The sequence below is a fragment of the Osmia lignaria genome, chromosome 4 (genome assembly GCF_051020975.1).
Source record: "Osmia lignaria lignaria isolate PbOS001 chromosome 4, iyOsmLign1, whole genome shotgun sequence".
NCBI classification, from domain to species: Eukaryota; Metazoa; Arthropoda; class Insecta; order Hymenoptera; family Megachilidae; genus Osmia; species Osmia lignaria.
Window position 1 is genome coordinate 10,865,507 of NC_135035.1, and position 22,042 is coordinate 10,887,548.

At 43.9% G+C, this 22,042-nt stretch overlaps 1 protein-coding gene across 1 annotated transcript; it reads left to right on the forward strand.

Moving 5' to 3' along the window:
* Positions 1-2,865: 2,865 nt before the first annotated feature.
* On the forward strand, positions 2,866-20,646 carry LOC117603290 (uncharacterized). The gene is made up of 5 exons (XM_034322284.2): positions 2,866-3,687; positions 5,848-5,946; positions 9,105-9,751; positions 9,875-10,151; positions 19,149-20,646. The coding sequence occupies exons 1-5, from the start codon at positions 3,483-3,485 to the stop codon at positions 19,406-19,408; spliced, it is 1,488 nt and encodes a 495-aa protein (XP_034178175.1). The 5' UTR covers positions 2,866-3,482; the 3' UTR covers positions 19,409-20,646.
* Positions 20,647-22,042: the final 1,396 nt, after the last annotated feature.

Genomic DNA, 22,042 nt, shown 5'->3' on the forward strand with positions numbered 1-22,042 from the left:
TTGTTCGTCGGTGATAACCATCACCCACATCACCAATTGGTAAAGACAATCGCTAATACGTGTTTCTATTCGATCGTGAGTGAGTGACTCATTCGACGATGTCCTCTCGTCTGACTCGTGGAGAGAAAAGACCGAGCCAGTTATAATACCGGCGAAACAATTGTTCGACGGGACAATCAAGTGTTAAATTCGTGGCGCCAGCCACTTCGTCCCCCTGTATCCGGCGCATTGAACTACTTTGTCAAGGTAGATTCGCGATTTGGCCATTGTCGTAACTAGGAACCTCTTCTGGAGTGGGTCAAGTTCCAAGTCAAAGTTTTAAGACTTTAGAATTCAAAAATTTTGGAGCCTTAGAATTTTAGAATGGTGAAGGAACCAACCCACATTTCAAGAGCCCACTTGGTCCACTTGGTGAAAAATTTGCAAAGTTATAGCCTTCCTATACATTGTATATCGCTAATAATCTTACCTATTGATGCAACATAAAATAAATAAATAAAATAAAACTACAATCCTTATCATAATCCTCTGTTAATTTTTTTCAGAGTCCATCACACAGATAAGTAGGTTACACCAGATAACCATGTATCAACTACAAGGTACAACTATTTGCCAACATGAAACTAATCTGGCTTAGGTTTCGTTTTAAATCATTTTTGTAAATTCAGTTTCGAGTGTCACGAATCGAAGGCTGCCTATCTGTACACAATACTTGACACGATTGATCGTGGACGGTGTGAGACGCGCTTAAGGCTCGCTACAACGTTCGTGAATGTCCATTTGTGTGCTGATGGATTAAGTTATCTTACAGGCTTGTAAATCACGTCCGGTATATACTTGTGCAAACAAACTCTGCCAGGTTCGATATTGAACAAACCGATGAACAAGAAAACTGATAAAGTATCTTGAAAACGATCGGTGTTTAATGTGATTTTAGATTTATTGGGAACTTTGTACGACACGTACTCACGAAAACATTGTAATTTCCTTAAAGACACTCGGTACCTGTCCGCATTTTATCTTTGTATTTCGCCTGATTCCTCTTACTCTAGGTTGAGAGGGAATCATTCGTTCGTATCAGCTCGTCAGCAGCCAAGAGTTTTCCTATTTTCGTGGTAAGAGGGTAAGCAATTTCCTCGCGAAGATAGAACTGCCCTGGGACACCCTCGGATACTTCAGGGAAAACGTACACGACGATGCCGGTGAGTAAGTATGATCGATGCGATTTGTCGTTCTTCCTTGACACTTAACATCTTCTGCCTCGTACTTCTCCCACGTCTAGGTACACCCCTGATGACACTTCCTTCATTTGCCGCATATTTTCTTCATAGAAGAATGTTTTAGTATGATTTAAATTTTTAAGGGAGGATGAGCGACACGAGAGGCCGAAATTATAATTAAGTGGACCCCTGTTTAGTTCGCTCTTGATTTTTGCGTTTTAAGAATCATAGATTAGATTCATTAACGATGAGATTTTCGGGCTTGTTAATTATCTTGATAAAAATTTCTCAAGACCATGATTCACAAATAAAGTGATGCAATTTTTTATTTGGTAAGCAGAATAAAAATTCTTGATACAATCGTTGAAATCTCATCTAGGATAGATGTTTATTGAAGAAAGAAAAACCAAGCATGGAAAATTCTTCACCAGCGATAATTTGTTCCGCGAAAGAACATCGGGTGCAATAAACGACGAACGTCATCATAATCGCTTAAGCTGCAATGGATTGCGTTAGATGGATGAGCATTGCAGTTCGATTCAAGTTGTCAAATGGAAATGGTACGTCGTAATACGACGAAAATCTTGAAAGATTTTGCAACAGATCGACAAAAAAACTTTGACAAATCCCTTTTCGTAGAAGTCCATGTACTGGAAATCCTCTAATCATCGATATATTATCTCGTTCTTAGCTTATTTTCTCGTTTTGCCGAGTCAGCCAGAAATTTAATGCGGTGTGATTGACGCCTTTCACACCTTGATGCAATTTAAGCACCGATAATATACGACCGAAATAAGAAAACCCTAAGTTTTGATATATTGAAATGGATTTCAATATTTATTAATCTGCAGAAATTTTGCAAATTATCTTTTAGACGATGGAGAATCCAAAATAATCATGACTGATTACATCCCTAACGTAGAAACATTTTGAACGCCTGATCCCTAAAGCTTATATCGAAGCTTCAAATGTAGGAACAATGCTTATTGTGTGAATGTTATCTTATAATCACTTCATCAATTTTAATAATCACTATATGCACTTAGTTTCATGACCAAAAATTGATAAGCAGCCTCCTAAATATCATTCTTACAACAATAAATATATGACGTGTCAGAGACCATGAGTTCATTATTCAAAGGATTAATCACACCCCCAATCTTTCCTTCTCCTCAATCCACCCCAAGCCCAAAAGGAAATACGTCTACGACGCATTTACTTCCGGGCGTGTAGGAACGGGCGCACAAATATCAATCAGTAGAGTCAAGAGTGGAATCAGAGTGGCCGAGTGGTTCCACATAATGCTGCAACCGGAGGTGAGAGAGCGTGGCACACACCGTGTCTCGTGTCCATTCGCTGTACCTACCAGCCACACGTACACTACCAGTTAAACAGCACCCACATCACTGGCAAACGAATAAACATACTCACTAGCCACCTCGGTGTGTTGGTAACATGCGATAGCATCAACGTACCGAGAGAGCGAACCCTATGGTGGTGGTGGTGGGTATCCAAAGCGTGTGTCGGTCTGTGACATCAGGGCCATGGTGAGTGGTTTCGTGGGGGTGGAGTAGGGACGAAGGAGGCGTGCCGTGGAGGCGGAGTCTCCATCGAAAATCCCGGCATGCATCCAACATCTGTGTGGGTGTTCCTGCTCGATCCTTCTCGCTCCCTCTTTCTTCTTGGTCCGCGCTCTTTCTCGTTGCTGAACAGAGAAGATCGAGGCTGGTGTGTGCGTTCCCCCCCTTCTTTCTCTCAGTCTAACTCGCGACTTTCGTCCGTCATCGCATGGGAGTTCCTCCACTATCAGACCCGTTAACAGCAGTCGGCGTCGAGGCACCCGCTATAACGTCTCTCGCATCCCCGGGTGCCGGTGCTCCTCGTTCCTGACCTGTCTGGCCGATGGACGGCACGGAAATCAGTGTCCTCGTAAGCTGGAACATCGTTTCGCGTATCGTTCTCCAACGAACAATCGTCGTCTTTGATCGACGTCGTCGCTCGTACCGAGAGATTCAAGGGTGGGTGATTTGAACGAGGGTTGCGAACGGGTTGAAGAATCCATTGATAATTAAGGATAAGAAGGTTTAGATTGTAACCTTCGTGGGAAAGGGGATGATTTCTGGAGGCAGTGCTTCATGTTATTGTAAAAAGGGGATGGTGATAGTACGGTGGTGAAAAACGCTCGTTGAACCTGAAAGGGAGCGGATGTCGTGCACAGTGAGGGTAGAATTGTTGTAAGTGATATCGAACTGTCGGAGCAGGATGATGGAAGTGCAGCAGCAACACTCGCCTGTAGGGGTGGGTCCTCTGGACTTTTCGCGCAGGGGTGTCGCGGAAGCGTCAGCTTTTCGCGTTGTCAAGCCGAAACAGACGGCATCCTCGTTGGTGCACCAGCAGGCCTTGTCGCCGGAAACGAATAACAACGAGAATCTTCAGGAGAGTCCGCAGGTTCCCGTTGACACCGAAGGTAGGATCGGATAAATCATATTTTCAATTCATCTTTCACCCCTGAAATAATGACAATTTAAATTTAATTTTTATGTTTAATGCTAAAGATAATCATTAGGCAACCACTGATGGAATATCATAATTGCATTCCAAATCATTGTCAAATTGAATTTGAATCATGGTGTGGTCGCAAATCGCAGTGGCATTGCTATTCAATTCTGTCAAATTCAAATTTCGCTCTATGATTCTCTTTATCATTGATCTGTCATCTAAAGTAAATCATTTTATCATCTAACTGTGACAATTATCTAAAAATTATATGCACTTTGTTGCATTTTTTTTGTAAGCCAAAAATTTGTGATACTCTGAAAAGAAATTTAATTAGTTGAAATGATAAAAAATAAAATTATGAAATGACAAAACGCGCTGATAAATGATTCCGAGTATCACAGAATGGAGAATCAAACGGAGAGAACGAGCAGGCCGCAGAATTACATTTCCCTCGACCGGCGTGAAACCCGTTCCCCGATCGTTTCTGCATCCCTCGCGCGGCTTCGCATCTCACCCCTGACATTCATCCCGTTGTCGCCTGTCATCATGCTATCTATTACCTGCCTATTATCTCTGCAACGCGCCGTTTACGCCCTTGAATTCCCGCCGACACCTGAGCTATCTGCACCCTGCACGCTTGTATATGTACCCATTGTGTTGCACACGTCCTGTCCATTGTCATTGGTTCAGCATGTTGAAATGCATGGCAAGGGTGTGTGTGCAGGTGCGTAAAGGGAGTACAACAGCGATCGTTCAACAGGTGAGAGGGGAACGGACGAAGCATTAGATGGCTGCCTATACTAATACTGCTAATCGACCTAATAGCTAACGCAATAATATCAACCAAACAGCGTGTAGGAATCGACCTAAAACGGTTTAAGCGATAATTGCCAGGTGATAGGCAGAAGAGGGTTGTTTCCTTAGGGTCGGGGTATTTGTTGTCTCTTCTTGGGCCTTGAAGGGGTTATCTGCCGGTGATGGAGGATGAGAAGACCTAAGGAAAATCATATGAAATTTTAATATTTAAAAATTAGCAAAGGGTTAAAGTCAACAATTAATACATTCACTTTAGGTCACAGACAGATAACTCTAATCAGTTCCCTACTTAATAATGAGCAATTACTGATAGTTACAGCGAAAGATAAAGAAATATTTATCATTCCACCTGGTAGGTTTAATAACAGACTTAGATTGTGATTTCAAGCAGATAATGGGGGTCAATCATCCCCTAAAATGGTCCTTAAAAAATCACGCGTCATAGGATTTATCTTTGTATAGATTTACGAGCGACACGCAGGTTAAACTGAACGAAACGAACAAATGCCGATATCATCGTGGACGGTGTTGTTCACGGGTAACAAACACGCATTACCTGGTGTGTACACACTCGGTATCGATGGTTGGTTCTACCTAAACCGCGCGCGGACATCTTATCTTGGAGTGTGCTCGCTTTATAGGAAAATATGATTTATTTCTGATAATCCTGCGAGAATGAGATAGCCTTTGCGGCGTGGCGCGCTAATCTCCGTGCGCTATCTCAGATTATCCCGGTCGGTCCTCTATATTGCCCGGATTACGGATTTCATTCTTTCATTTTTACCCCGCATTCTTTTTTTCGCTCCTCGATACGCTCCTTGCGATCTCCAGTTTATTAAAAAAAGAAATTTAATTTAGAACGATTGCCAAGGTGGTGGGTTTGATTTTGAAAAAAATCATGGAAGGGTTGAATCGAAGGGTCGTGACAGAAGGAAATTCGAATATAAAAGACTCTAGATTTCGCGGAAAGTTCAAATTCCAGCTAGCTACCAAACGGCGATCAAAGAGTCGAGCAAAACGAATGGCGGCCGTTCGTGGATTGGAATGCAGCCACGGAGAAAAGAGAGCGAGTAATGGCCGGGGCAAGGTTGATAAATAGAGAACGGTCTCCCTCCTTTCTAATAAAGACGCTCTTGTCGAGGGGTTGATCTTTTGTACGGCCCGGGAATACGAAATTTGTCAGCCCCCCTACCCCCAGACGTTGCTTCTCCGTTAGCGGCTCCTGAGACAATGATGCTTGAACGATTCGAAAATATTACTCGATCCTTCATATTTTCGCCAGGATTTCACGTAACATTGCTTTTGTTTTCAGGTGGTTGCAACGTTCGTTTAATGTTCCCCAGACTGTGGGCCCCCTTTGGAAACCCTACCGAGGTCACCAGTCTGCCACCCCTCCCCAAAAGTCATTCAGGTAAATATTCTGAAATTATTTCTGATTGGTCTTCGAGAATTGTGTATTTATTTTTAGCGGCAGAAGACGATGATTATTGGCTGGCAAATAAAAACAATATTAATTCGGGTTTAATCTGTTCGAAATCCTCTGAGATTACGATCGATGTTCGATCAATTTTAAGCTAGATCATCGTGTCACTACTACATTGATAAGAAGTTTAAAGCTTCCTGATTTCGCAACACGGTTTACAACAGCAATGAGGGATAGAGATTATCGACTTTTTAAATAACAACAATAATACGGATTCAATGTAATCTAACGTAAAGAAAGGTATCAGCATAAAATCCAGCCAAAGAATACCTTCGTTCGATCAATCTTAGAGTAGCTAACACATGTCACAATCGTGTGAAATAAATCAAAATTATCGCCAAATTTACGCAGCTGTATTGAATAATAAACCAGTTATTTCTCGTTTGATCCATCGATATCACAAATAAGAAACATTCCTTTAAACGAACCAAAAAAATTCCATTTCTATGGTTGGTTTAAAAAATATTCCAAGAAGCAATAGAATCGAGGGAATTAAAAATTCTCCTTTACCTAATGACGTTTTAATGCGACAAAGTCCACTCCGACTTTGTTCCGAGGAAGGTGTAGATGGTCGGCTTGTTGCCCCGTTTCGCTTCCTCCTCAGCCCGGATGACGAGTAGTTTTTATTTGTCGATCGTTAAGAACGACCGGTCGTCCGATGATTGGGATAAATGGTAGCACGCGTTATACCGTGGAGGGACATCGGCCCTTCTAACTCCTGTCGTTCCAATTGGAGCAGATTAGAGGCGCTGTACAGGGATTCGGACCGTCGGCCCCTTTGTACTCGTACGATGGTCGGCCTCTCAGTTCTACCTACCCTGAATTAGTAGCATCTTGTCATGTTAAACGCTCGTGCATATAACTTGGTCTCTTCCGACTCCTTCTTGCTGCACGTGGCCATTCATTTGTCGCGACATACACCTATACAGACGTCTAGGATCGTCTCGAGACGCTAGCGTCTTTTTTCATTTCTTGCATTTGTTGATAGGAACTGTTGAAAAAATTAGAAAAAGATTGTTTAAATTCTAATTTAGGTCTACCATAGACCTACACATTTTTTCTAATATTATTTAAAATCATTAAAATCTTTCCAGATTTCTTCAAATTAATTTCTCTGTCTATGCCTTTGACAATTTACCATCTTTCATCCCATGTCAGAATCAGATTTTGGACCAGCAGATTCTCGCGTCTCTTATCTAATCCTGAAATCAGAGGGTCTCGTTAAATAAGTAGCGACGAGAATGAGAAATTCGTTTCTGGAAACCCACATCGTTCCATCGTTTCGATCGAAAGTCGTAGTTTCTGGTGCAACGAGGAGGGAAAAGGGGGCTTTGAAACGGTGAAGCGTGTAACGGCTTTAATAGCGGCAGATCGCTACGCAGTAAACGACTGACGGACGACAGAAGATTAAAGTTGCCCGTTAACTCGATCTAATTGTTCCCCCGGCTTGGCCTTCCTTTATTAATCCATGTCCACAAGCATCTTCGGCATCGCCATCATTGTCATCCCTTGTCACGATCCTCCTTCTTGATGCCACTTGCGGATCCATCGTCGCGTCTCTGTAAATTATCTTGCAACGTTCAGGCGAATCTTGCTCCCAACTAAAACATAAGAATTTCGATTTAAAATCAAAATATTGAAAAATTATTTCAAAGAGTTTCTTACGGCGTCCCTTGTATCCGACTCTTCTAGGAGACTCCAGATGTACATTCACGCGAATACGCGTGCAAGCTCCGCCAAACACCCGGACCAAAGTAACCCATCTGTTGGACGGTTGGCACGATGATGACGGTTTTTCTCGCCAGTTTGCACCGTCGGTTTTTACCGCATTCCAACAGAGCCAGACATGGCATTTGCGTAAGCAGTTCTTCCTATCTTGTTTCGAGTCACATCTGTCCGGACTTCCTCTTACCCTTTTCTTTCACTTTTGCTCGCTCCCGCAGTCTATCTTTTGCTTTCACGACTATTCTTCCCCTTCGTCACTGAATCTTTCTTTTTATCACTGTACATTTTTACAGAGCAACACGTTCGTGAATTTGATAATTTCATCGTTCGTCCTAGATTTACATAAAAAAAAAAAAAAAAAAAAAAAAAAAGGAAAAAAACCCACCCCTATATTACGTCTGCCGTTTCCTGTTTCCTTTTTTCATCGTCTCGACGTTTCTCATTACATTAGGCCACTCTACCGAGACTTCAGGCGTATTTTGATTCGATTGCAAAGCCACCAGGAGACGCGATAATAATCGGCCCTTCCCGGGGATGATGGTGGAGAGCTTTAAATGCGATTAACCAGCACCGGTGCATTATATACCCAGGCACGTGACCGCGTGTCACGCGCACGGATTATAAATATAATATACCCGGTGTACAGTCTGTTGGATTGATATTCGCCCCCTGAAGAATACGGAAACACCCCTCTTTTTCTCCTCTAACCAGAACCGATTTCCCGACCCACCGACATCGTAAATCACTGCCGCTCGTGATCGTTCTCGATTATTAGAAATACCAGGCCCGATACGAGAGTCTTAAGTACCGAGACTCGATGATCCTCAATTTCGATTGGAAGTATCGATACATTTCAGATATTATCGATTCGATGATCGATCGCTCACGTTATACGACTATTTATACGATTTAAACACTTCTTATCGCCTTATCACTGCGATCATAAGTATACTTAATGAAACCTTTTTGTTTCTTATTGTTCGATCAATTCTCAAATCGAAACCTGCCCAATTCAGTTGATCGAGGAACTTGGACCCGTGTTTAGAGAACAAATTAAAGGAAGTATCTTGAAAAGGGGTTTTCTAGGTGGATCCGGTGTGCTTCGATTTTTCCCGGTCTCGTTAACCCCTAGCCTACCTCCGGGTCGATGGGGAAAAAAGGACCCGGTACGTGACTCAAATCTCATTCCATCAGCTTCTTCGGGAAACCGAATTTAACCGTGGTCGTCGTTTTTCCCAGATTCCCCTGCATCGTTCGTCTTATATTCCAGCTGTATACGTGACTCAGGATCCTTGTCACTCGTCGATAGAAATGGGATTTAAATGGGAATAAAAAGGCATCGAACAAAATTTTCTTTCCAGAACGACTGTCTTTTGGAGTGGGTCGTCTGGTGGGATCTCCAGCGACCAGGAGTCCCTCGCCGTCGCACTCTCCCTGTCCGGACTCTCCACCGTCGGATCGTCGAGACGGCGAGGTGGACGTGGATGTCGAAGACGAGGAAGTCGATGTGGACGTCGAGGAAGTGGGTGACGAGGATGATCGCGAGGCATCGAGTCCTCCGCGATCGTCGACGACGCCGTCGCCTAACAGCGTCGCGACGTCCCCGGCTTCGAACCCCCCGAAGAAATCCGGAGACACTTTCAGCGTTTCAGCTCTTTTGAGGCCGGATCCTCCGTCTGCTCATCTGCAGAACACCTCTCCTCACAGGGACACCTCCATCGGAGCACATCCCCCTCCACCTGGCTCCTCCATACTGTACCCACCTCTTCATCTTCAGGGTGGACTCTTACCTCCTCATCCTCATCACCCTCTGTCGTACCTGCATCCCCAGCTCCTGCCTCATCATTTGTTACCGCCGCACCTGCACCCACTGCTGCGCGGAGTCCACCCGGGTCATCCTGGTCTCCACACGACCCACACCGCCCACGGCCTTCATCATCATCCGCTCGGCGATGTGTACAGCTGTGTCAAGTGCGACAAGATGTTCAGCACGCCTCATGGACTCGAGGTAGGTTTCATTAGATCAGATTTCTTAGAGGAATTGTAAAGAATATGGAAAAGGTTGATTAATGTGGAGGCCACTGGTGATTAGATGTGATGTGAAGAACGTGGTATTTTTTTTTATTTATAGGTGCACGCAAGGAGATCCCACAACGGCAAGAGACCCTTTGCCTGCGAGCTGTGCAATAAAACGTTCGGCCATGAGATCAGCCTCACTCAACACAGGGCTGTACATTCCGCGGAAAAGGTGTTCGAGTGTAAGCAGTGCGGAAAAGCGTTTAAACGTTCCAGTACACTGAGTACTCATCTTTTAATCCATTCCGACACCAGACCGTACCCCTGTCAATTCTGCGGAAAGAGATTCCACCAGAAGAGTGACATGAAGAAGCACACCTACATACACACTGGTAAGTGTATTTAAATGAAGAATTTATAATACTCGTTCAATATATGAACCATTATTTGCCAAATTGATTAATTCCAAAGAACAAAAAGTGGAGAAATTTGAACAAATTTTTTAAAATTCATTGCACACTAAATATCGAGGAAAATATTCGATAATTGAGCTATAGGAAAATTATATTCGTTCAGAATTCGTGTACGAAAATTCCACGTTTGAGTTGATCGCAGCAGGGACGTCAGGGATCAATTAGCAGAGCAACTTCGTACGATAAATAATGCAGTTAACCGTCTGGACGGAGTCTTGTCGTAAGCAAGAGGATCCCATTCGGATCGAGGCCACATGTGGCCAGTGCATTTTAGGGGTGGCGAGCCCCTCATTGCGAGCTTCACTCGGTAATAATCGTAATGTCTTTCGGGGTGCCTATCGTTTCATCTTCTTTCGTTCGATGCTTCTCTCGTTCTCACGAGGTAGAATGACACAGTGGACGGCCAATCTACGAATGGAATTTTTCTATGACGAAAATTGTCCGTGGGAAATGTGGACAGCTCCTTCTGGCCCCATGGACTATAAATATGTCATGGATATGGATTTCTATTTGCTACTTGAATTGCCCGGTCTGTGATTACACTTTGCGATCGTTTTTGAATTATGGTCTCAGAAAACTCTTAGCTGTGATTCGAACGAATAAAAATGTACTCTAGGGGGGTACAGAGGTACTCGAAATTTCGAGTACCCGGCTACTTCAACAATGTACAAAAGCTACATCGATGGAAACGTTTTCCATCCCCTTGCCCATCGACAGCTCGTATCTTCGTGGAAAGTCGAAGATCAGCCCTGTTCAAGGGATCAACATCCCTTAGGTACCCATAGGTGAGCGGACGATGGTGTTGGGACACTTGACACTTGGGTGTCTCGGTTGATGGAGCGACGCTCCTGAAGGAGTAGCTTCTTCCAAGGGTGGAAGCGAGTTAGAGGAACAGCCGAAGGAGTGTTCCAGTCAGGGGTCTGGGTTTTGTATCGTCTCCATGGCAACCCTCCCAATATCTTATCAAATTATCACTTTGTCCTCCCCCATGCTCCTCCTCCTCCTGTTTCTTGTCGTTCCGACTCGACTGCCTCTCTCATTCACCCTCGTTTCGATGAAACAACCGAAGAAGGACTCGTCGAAAGAGGATACAAAGAGACGGTCATTTCCTACAGCTTTCTAACAACCCTGTGGGACCTACCGCGTTGTCTACGCGCTTTCGTAGTCCACCTTCACGCATCACCTCTTCGAGGGTCGCCATGGAACATTTAATTCATTATTCAGAGGGATGAAAAATTCGGAGAGGCTGAAAGGCTCCACCATTCGATGCCTCACGACTAGGTTCTTCCTCTGAAATAAGAATGACCTTCACTTTCTCAGAAAACCCGAAGACTATCACTCGGTTCAATTAAAATCCTCAATCATGCAGTACGTTTCCTTACCCCTCTCTACCACCCCTGAAAGAAGGTCCCTTTCATGACCTCGAGGTTGGCGTGCGTACGTGCGTCAAGCAGTAAACCGAGGGTGTTCTGGGACCTCTGTTGCTAATGATAATCAGTCCTCTTTTTCCAGCCACCCCCTCGTTTTGCGTATACCCTTGGTCTCGGTGAGCACGGGCCATGTGCAATAAGGGTGCGGCACCGTCGGATTCCCAGGGGACCGGCATGGCGTAACGTAAAATCATTATTAGGTAGGTAGGTAGGTGGTTGCTGGTGCACACGAGGGGCGGCAAGAGAAAACGGGGGCTCGGTTCGCACGGAGGGGGAGGGTGGTTGAAGCTGCGCTCACACAGGCTTGGGAAGTGCCGGAATAAGAGCTCTGCAAATATTGTTCGTGCGCGAGCCAGCAGCCGGAATAGCTACGAGGGGTGGAACGCGTTACCTTCGCTGTTAGGTGCGCCTTTTAGGGTGCGTTCTGGACCACCACCCCCCCCGTCGACGAGTCAAGTGCATGGGTCTAGGGTGGCCGCCAAGGGGTTGACGAGCCGATTGCCGGTCTGGACGAACGGTGACAGGACCGACAAGTGGCCGCACACGCTCTCTGCACTTCTCGATGAGAAAACATTGGACTTATCTATTTCTGATGATCCACCGTCCAGCCACGAGAAAATATTGCTGTTTCAAGTTCCTGCGATTAAGTGGACTGGACGGATGTGACGATTTCGGAAAAGTTTGTCCATTCAATTCTCATTAAAAAAATGAAATTCCTATCTCTTGTTTCTCGCGAAGGGATTTGAAAAGTGTATATCCTAGCAAATTTCGTGAAGCCCATATGTGATTACAGAGAAATGTTATCGATCAAAGCCCACGTCTTTTTGCCATCGAGAGAATCAAGTTGCAGCCTGTATGCGCACTTAAACACACACGCCTGCTGTGCGATCGAACAGCACAACAGTGGTCCCGATGTTTTCATAATAAACACAACCTGTCCACCGACGGCGCAAAGCAAAGCTGGTAGAGGGATGAAGATCAGAAGGGGTCGCTACCGTCTGTACACTTTTCGATCTCATCACGTAGACAGACCTATATAGGTTCTCTGTTTATGTTCCTGAAGATGCTAGAAGTTTCATTTGCAAAGAGATATAGTTTGCAATCACGTTGGTCTTAAATCATCGTTCAGAGATAGAGCTAATTTCAATGTAGTCACTGTAAAACATAGGAATTCTTCTTTTTCCGACACGAAAGAGAAGCGGAGGTCTTGTTTTCTGGTTTGCGGTCCGAGGAATGGGTACCGCAACTAAACGGGACAACTCTATAAACATGAAAGAGATACGGACGCGTTTCGCCGACGGTATTATGAATTTAGCGGTGGCTTTAATGTAGGATACCTGGCCGAACGTCTCCCTCAAACTCACCTCGAGGGTGCGGTTATCGTATACCCGGCGAGATACAAGCGTGCAACATATACAGCCACCTTTGCGGCCACGTTCACCATCCAGTTGTTAACTCTCTCCTCGTCCGTTCGTTCTTCGTCCCACTCCTTTGTACGGGGACGAGACGAGGCTATTAGAGGTTTCCGGCTGACTTGGCGCCCCAAGCATCGGGGGCGCCGCAACATCCCTCTAAGCTGTTTAAACTTCGCGACATGCCTCCTCGTCTCTGTCTCCCTTCAGCTTCTCATCTTTTGTCCCGTTTTCGTATTTACGGCTCGTTAGTCGATGTATCTCTTCCACTGTTAAAATGGAGTAGCTAGTTCAGGGTTGACGCAGGTTTTTATTCAAAGATGTCTGAAGATATTCCAAAATTAACTTCGAAGAGGCTTTCAACGATGCATCCATCAAAAATAGTTTCTTAGATATTCTAGATCTAAGAGTAAACTTCATCTCCCATGGTGCATTCGTTAGACGATGTTCTATTTAATGTCACGTCAGTGAGATGCGGCATAAGCAACCGATACGGCATTAAACATGCAAATTCGCCGGTATAACGTTCCACGGAAGCAAGGCATCATCCATATAGCGGTGAGTGGCGCATAGTGTTCATAGTGAAGCGGCATGATTAAATTTCCAGGGTTATCGACATGCCAGAAACACGTCAACCCCTTCCACCTGACCCGCCATATCTCGCCGCTCATCCCTCTGCATCCTCCTTTTTCGCTCCTCCGCCTATCCGCGTAACCACCCTCCCGAACCTCCAACACCCCCTGCCTACAGGGTTGAAATTAACTGCGCCCGGAATACGAGCGTTGCATCGATGCATTTATATGCGGATGCTTCATAGCGATGAAGACTGATGAAAAGAAAAAGGGGTGCAATCTTCTTTTTGGGCAAAATTAATCCCCCGCGAATCAGGTGAATAAAAGTCACATTCTGAACCATGTGGAGTTAATTTTACGTTAAAAATTATTATGGTTCGCGAAGGGTTGAACAAATATCATTCAATTATTTTCTTAGTACTTAAACGCAAGAAACTCGATCACACTTGAATTCTATATCTTTCAACTTTATCTTAAGATGCGAATTTTTTCCTTTTTTTTCACTCGATCCGATACACGCACTAATTGAATCGAATTTCAGATTAAAGGTTTAAAAGTCATGATTTCCCTTATCTTTATCCGTCTATCGAAGGAAATCCTATTTACTTTATCTGTCATAGGCGATCCGATTTCTTCGAGCAATTTTAGTATCCGTATATAATTCACGTTCGATAAGGGATTTCTTACTAATGGCCTCTCTGTCCGAGCAATCTCAATAGTCGGATAAGAAGAAAGTCGTTTGTGAGTCACAATTGTCAATTAAGGTGCGTGTACATCGAGGACCGTTCAAAGATGAGGCTTCACGCGATTATGGAAGATCGGATTTGTCACGATTCCTAATGTTGATCGACGCCGTAATAATTTAATAGCTGTACATCCGCCGTGATCGTTCGGGAGAGGATTATTACTACGGATCCCTGCGGTACACCGAAAGCACTAAGGAGCTAACAGACTTAACTCCAGTATCGTGTTTCTTCCTTCCTACAGCTTTCTCCCTTCTTCAATTATCGCGATAAAATAACTAGTAATCATGGATAGACAATATTCTGCAATATAGTGTTAATCGCCTACATTATAATATATTATTATATTGGATTAACACTGTATCACAAATATGTATGAAAGAGTCGATTGAATTCATTCGTACAAAAGGAAAATTTTCACAACAAAAATATTTACCCCTTTCATTTTTACACCTCCATCCAACGATGCATTTCCAGCATTAAAACGCATCACGAACGGCTCTCGAACCAGCGATATTTTTCATCCCCGGAAAAGCTGCAACTCGAACGATTTTTTCATGTTTACCAGGCATTTCGTCGTGCCAGGGCGGAATATTAGTAGTCTGCAAAACATTTCCAGTTGCAGCTGGACCGCCGCAAATTCCCAGGTCTGTGCTCTTGTCATTGGTGCCCTGTACCCACCCCCTCGCTAGCCACCCCCGTAACCCTATTGTTCGTGCAAACGATGTAGCCGGTGCCGTTCGTGTACGGCATGTAAAACGTTGTAGTTGTGTCGACGACACAACTCTCGTGTTGCTATTGCCGGATACCATGGGTACCAGTGTACGCGTGAAATAGTAAATACAACCGCGTTGTTGGATCAGCCCGGACCCCATGGGACTGGTAACAGTCGTTGACTGAATACCGTGTCGAGTTGTAGAGCTGCACGGGGATGGAAGAAAATTCAAAATGTCGGGGATGCTTTTCTTGATAAATTAAAAATGATATTAGAATTAATTATAGCTGTTTCACGTAAAATTGACGCTCGAAATGCGGGAAATTATGGAATGTGTATACTGCAACTGGTTTCAGCTAGTTTTACTTGCCAGTTGAATCAAAGAATGGTTAATTTTAGCAACTAAGCTCAATTAGTCAATTCTTCTAATTACCGCTTAGTTTTAAAATAGTCTGGTAAAATCCGGTTTGATGTTCTTCGAAGAAATCTTACTGTTCGATGAAGGCAAAACACAGCCGAGGATTCTGACTGAAAGCACCTGGATTCTTTTTCCTGTTTCATGTGACAGAAGCTCGCTAGGAAAGATCCGCTTGACGTCGGCGGATAACGCTTACTCGAAGCTTTGCAGACGAGCGAAAAGAAAATCCATGCTGCCCCTCCCGATATGAAATATGAGATACGGTACTTTCCTTCGATTTTCTCTTTCTCTCGCGAGGATTTCTGTTCGAGGGTAGGGACGCCCCCAGAGGGTCGGAACGTGGTCGATGAAGACGAGAGGAAATCAATGCCTCAGCCAGAGTCCGGCTCACCTTCGTCTCTCTTTTTCACTCACCTTTCCCTCTTCTGAAATTTAAACAGGGCTATTAGTAAAATTTATCCTCGTGGATCGATTTTACGTTTCAACATTTCCAAAATAAAAAATTGATCAAAAAGTTTTAATGGGTACATGATATCTAGTTCCTCATATAATTATTGACTTTACTACTGTCAATTCTAAATTCATTTATTAATTTTGTATTAGCTCTGCAATTAGATTTGTGCCGAATTTGGATATTTTAATCTGCTTGCAAAATTTCCCCATTTATCTAATTAACACTTTACCTACTTCAAGTTTATTAATAGGGATTCAATAGAAAACAGGTGTATTTCAATTATCCTTCTAAGTGAAGAGCTAACTTATTAAACGTGCATTCTGTCGAATATTATATGACGAGCCAGTTAGGGATTAAAAATGAATGGAATTTGAATCAAAATACTAAAATAGAAAATGACGTTAGAAAATCTTCTCAATGAACCTCTATTCTAAGATATAAACTCGTCAAGATAAAACGATCGGAAAAACTCGGTCGTCCCAGCAGTGGAAACGATCAAACTGCCGTCTTGGTTTTCCGCTCTCGAGAGTTCCTCTTGTGTAGAGGGTTGAAGGATTACGGAGGGGGTTGTTTCCAGTGGGCAGCGTCTACGAGGGCAGGCAGATGGAAAGAAGGGAGGGAATTAGCGAAGGAGAGAGAGAAAGGACCCTCGCAAGATTTCCGGGAGTTTAATATAGTTTTAGGGGCGTCGGCCGACAGCGCCAGGGGTGTAATGGCGTCTTAAACCTCAGGGGCTCTCAGTTTCGACTTCCTTGCTTCTGTTCTATTTTCTCTCCTGAAAAATTGAGAACCAGGAATCTCTACTGGCAAGCCGAACTGAATCTTTGACCAGATATTCTGAAAACCACGTACCAACAGGAACGGGCTTCCCTCTGTCCCGATGCAGGGTTTATATCAGTGTACGTACACCGGAAACGACGGTCAGAGAGAAACGTAGAATGCATTCGGATGGCAGACGTAACCGTGGTGCCACGTTGGCTGGGTTTCCCTGGAAAATAAAGACGAAAAGGACAACCTCGGTGCGAGAGAGCCGACGGTTCTTGATTTTTATGAGCGCGTAAATTCCGGAAGACGTCCCTGCTCGCTTACCTCCTCCACCCTTCCACTCGTGATACGGAAATTCTTCCGTTCGATGTCTTTCGTGCACCATGAAAATTCTCTCGGTCGAATACTTTTCGAGGCAGAATTTTTTACACCAACCCGACCACCGAAATTTGCATAGTTGTCAGGTATAGGTAGAATTTCAGGCATTTTACGAGGCTCGATAAAATGTTTGCAAAAATCCTTTCAAATAATATAAATTAACAAATTGCAAGGTTTTAAAGTTCAAAGCCGGCCCTGGTCGTATTTTCATTGCAATAGTTAAACAAGTTTCTCCAATCAGATTTTCCAAATTGAATCAATTTATATATGTCGAATAAATAACCCCGGTTATCGGTAAGGGTTTTGATTTTTATGATCCCGTAAATTTCAAACAGCTCGGCTAGCTCGCCTCTCCGCTCTCATTTCTCTCCGCTTTTCCAGGAGTTCCTCGCTTAATGCCGTGAAAATTCTATTCATTCTGCCGTCTCATCCAGGCACGAACTCCGTGGAATTTCATCGAGCGGCAGTCCCGACGAATTCCAGCAGCACGCCCTTGACGACTCACCCTTAACCCTGAATCCTCCCTTGAATCTCGATTTCAAGTCCACGGAAATCGTTGCGGTTGTTTGCCACCTGAAACAGATTATTTCAGGCTTGGTCAATTATTGCAATAAATTCGATATCCAAATTTGATTTTCCATCCCTTAACCGAATTGAAGAAAAATAATTCCTCCAATTTGTGCGAATTTCTCATTGTGTCTGGGAGGAAAAATCAAAACGACGCGGAGGCCGGTTTGTCCAAAAAGAAATCCAGATAACGATCAGGTATAATCGCAAAGGTGATCGACGGTCGTTCGTATCGGCCGGGCGAGATTGAAGGCTCGGCTAACGAGTTGTTTATGAATCCACCCACCGCCTGATCTCTAACGCTTGTACACGTGTGTGTGCGTGGGATGTGGTCTGTCTACGTGGAACTCTCGGAGAGAGAGTAGTGGACGTACGAGCGGACAGGGGAGTCCATTAACGGGCCTCTGTTGCCCTCCGCCGACATAGTTCGCATTGCTGAAACTCTCCTTCTCTTTCTTCTAATCCCAATCGCATCGTCCATCTTTCTTGCCCGCGATATTTTTCCTTTTCCCTCTCCTTCGCAACGATCCGATTCACTGTCTACCTTTCTTCGACCTGAAATCATTTTCTCTGCCCCTTGGCGCTCTCTCTTCATTGGAGAGAGCCTCTGTCTCCTTCTCTCCCCGTGTTCGATCTCTGTTTCGTAGCCGACCGCCGGGTTATCTCCCCGGTAGTCATGGAAACACGAGGGTTGGAGCCGCCCCTGGCCGCCAATCAGAACTCGTGCCCACCGCAGGAGAAACGGCCACCCTACCCCGTTCGCCACTCTTCTCCCACCCCACGCGCTTGTCTAACTAGGCGAGACCTGGCTGCACCCTCCACCCCCTCACACCCAACCCTCTCTATGCTTCGCCGCCGGGGAGGCTGAGATTCTCGCTTGGGAGGAAATCTTGACCGGGCGTGCCCCGCATCCGTGATACAACCCCCTGCTCTTCACCCTTAGCGCACCTCCATCTTATACAGAAATATCTGTCGGACTTGGTTCATGATTGTACGGGAAGCTAGACATCGTCGGGGCTGCGAATTAACGACTACTTCCGCGAATTAACGCTCCTCGACGAGTGAATGTCGAGTGCGAGCGAATGGCGAATACTAGAGTTCAGATGTCTATCCGATCACCAGGGGTTGTAGATGGGGATTTTCGTGGATAGTGAATGGGTTCCGGGGGTGTTTTAGGGGATTCAATTTGTTTGTGCTGCAGGGTAGGGAGGGATAGATCTCGGTTAGTCTAAGGGTAGTTGGACCATTTTTTAAATTTGAGGGATTCAGTGGAAAAAATGTTATTTAAAATAAAAGAATTTCTTCCACTTAATCCCTCGATTATAAAAATATTTACATTTTAAAAACACAAATATTTGTTTTTAAAATATGGTCCATCCCTTCCCAATTGGATATAAGGTTCCTCTTTCAAATATTTAATATAAAAAAATGTCTCACTCGTCGCTCATCATTTATGTTACAGGTGAGAAGCCACATAAATGTCAGGTGTGTGGAAAAGCGTTCTCCCAAAGCAGCAATCTGATTACGCATTCGAGAAAGCACACGGGTTTCAAACCTTTCGCCTGTGAACTTTGTGGTCGAGCTTTCCAACGAAAGGTGGATCTAAGAAGGCATCGGGAGACCCAACACGCTGACTTGAACGCGTCCCAACGACCATCCGGTTTGAACCCCATCCCTGGACAAAATTCTCTCCCCAATGGCAATCCGCAATTATTGCAGTGAATGACACGGTGAATCTCTCTTCTGAGAAGAGAAACATTTATTCGAACACTTCCGGAACGGTGCAATTCGTGGAACTCGGCAGATCTCATTTTGGCCTTGTCGTCGAACACCCTCCGATTAAACGTGTACGTCAATTTGTACATTCGCGTTTGAATTGGATCTTGTATTTATTGAAATAGAAACGCGTTTGTTCGGGTGCAATGATAATCGAGGGATGGTATGATGTTTCGTCGACTGGAATGTCAATGGTATACACATTCCGATTGTTATCAAAGCTGTACATTCCACGCGAGGTTCGAGCAAGAAAGTATAATGATAAGAATTAAATAGATTCATGAGAATCCTTTTTTCTTGAGCGACAACCACGGTATTTCAAAGAAATTCATTTGTTTTCACGAGTATCGGTACTCGCCGTGTTGAATCGTTCATTAAGATTATTGATAATCGTTCACTGTACTTCTCGTATTAAGTAGACGTTTACGCGATGTTCTTTGTGGCGATTAAACGAGCTTAGTTTGATCGTGTTTAATACTGTTTAATTGCCTGTAATATCCTAATAAAACATCAGTGACCTGTTCTTCTTTTTTTAAAACAATTGATGAGAAATAATTTTAATAATTTGTGTAATAAAAATTAGAATTAAGCTCGTTTGATCGTCGTTAATCGACAAAGTGTAAAAAAAAGTACGAGCAGCGTACTGTATTTTGCATATCTCCAGCACCTATCGTTCAAGAAAGGGCATCACCCACCCCCAAAGTTGTGACCAAAAAAAATGTGGAAAAGAAAAGAAGAATTGTAAATAGCACCTAGACTGTATCTCGCCTAAGCATATAAATATATACATATATAAATAAAAAGGAACGAAGTCGAGGCTATAAATAATTATAAATAGAGATGAAACATTTGGGAACTGATTCGGTTCTGATCGAAAGAAAGAGAAAAAAGGGGATGAAATATCCCCTTAAGTATCTCATCAACGAGTAATTGTATTCTTTCTCTCTTCTCGCTTTGAAAAGATTTTTATTGTTGTACCATTCCTATTATTATGTAATTATTGTAATTAGAAAACTCGCTATTAATATTATTGCAATTATTAATATTATTATTAACAATAAATGCTGTTACCATTTGTAATTCTTTTTATCAGTCATAAACACATGCACACACACATACAAGCACATACACGATCCCTTCTTTCGTTTCAAACGTACCTTTAAGAATTTTCGAAGAACTTTATATCATCGTTATTTGAATAAAAAAGAAGATTTGTTTCAATCCTATATTAAAATTTTTCAATTCATTATCCAATCGTGCGTTCAAATCACCCTTAAGTTGAAGGGTGTTTAAGATGAAGAGGATACGAAGGATAAGAATCGACGATGAACGCGATTAATCATTGACCAAAGAATCTGGTAGCTTCGCATCCAGTTCGTTTTAGTCTGCGCGATCCGTCCGGTGTGTAATTCAGGGTTAAACGGCCGTGCCAATTAAGCAGACTACCCTTAACGGCGTACCCCTTAACGGCCCAATATGTTTTCCGACGAGTTTCGTTCGTCGACTCTCCTCCATCCGTCCCTTTCCCGCGCCCCTTTCTCTTCTGCAACTCTCATTATTTCGGCCAGGGTCGAGCACAAGGGATGCGTCGTTTCGACGCGAGATTTTCCGGACCGCTCGTTTCGGTGATGTGCTTCACGATTTTCAGCAACTTCGAAGGACGCTCCAAGTCGAATAAAGAGGGAAAAAGCAAGGGACAAAGATGGACGAGACGGGCGGTGAAAGGGGTGGACGGAGGAAGGAGAACGTTACAGCACTGACTGCACGACACCATGACGCAGCCACGGGGGCAGATTGGACAGTTATTGCATTCTGGGTAAGATTAATTGATATGGGGACTCGCGGGGGTGGCTGGAACACGGCGCTCGCTTAAATCGTGTCTCAGGAATGGGGATGAGAGAACGGTGATTAACCGATTGCACCGTGAACAGAGTAGAACCGAAACCCACCCCCTTCTCTCTCGCCCTGCCAACTGCATCCACTCTAATAGCCATTGAGTAATAGAGAGCCTCTCATTATTAAATAGCACCAGACCACGTCCGTGTGAGTGGCCGTTTGTTTGTGTGAGTAATGACGTGATTACTGGGAGCACCGTATCGTCGGCCAGATTTATTAAGCCTGTTCATTTGACCCGAACAGGTACGCTCGGAATCTTCCTGGCCGGTTTCTCACTCGATTTGTCGGACTGATATTGTTTGACAAGGTTTGCGATCGTTTGGTGAAGTTTAATTAAGAAATGAGATTAAAAAAAAAAAATACCAATTAATCAAACTAAATTCAACGCCCACCAATCAAACCAATGGAATTATTCAATTTCAAATAATTAGAATATCTAGCACAAGGATGTTATCGGGAAGCATCCGAGTGTAGAGTACACAAATTTCAACCCCCTCCAGCCCTCTCAGCTACCCGATCTACATCGAACATTGGGAAGATTGCCCGACAAACCAGACAATTTCAACAAGTACCAGTCCGATCGCAATTCCCGTTGCAGCGGGTCACTACCAGTTTCCAGTATTTCCTGCAATTTCCCAAACTACCCGAAGAGACGGTGCCAGTTCGAGGTCCTCGTCATATCTA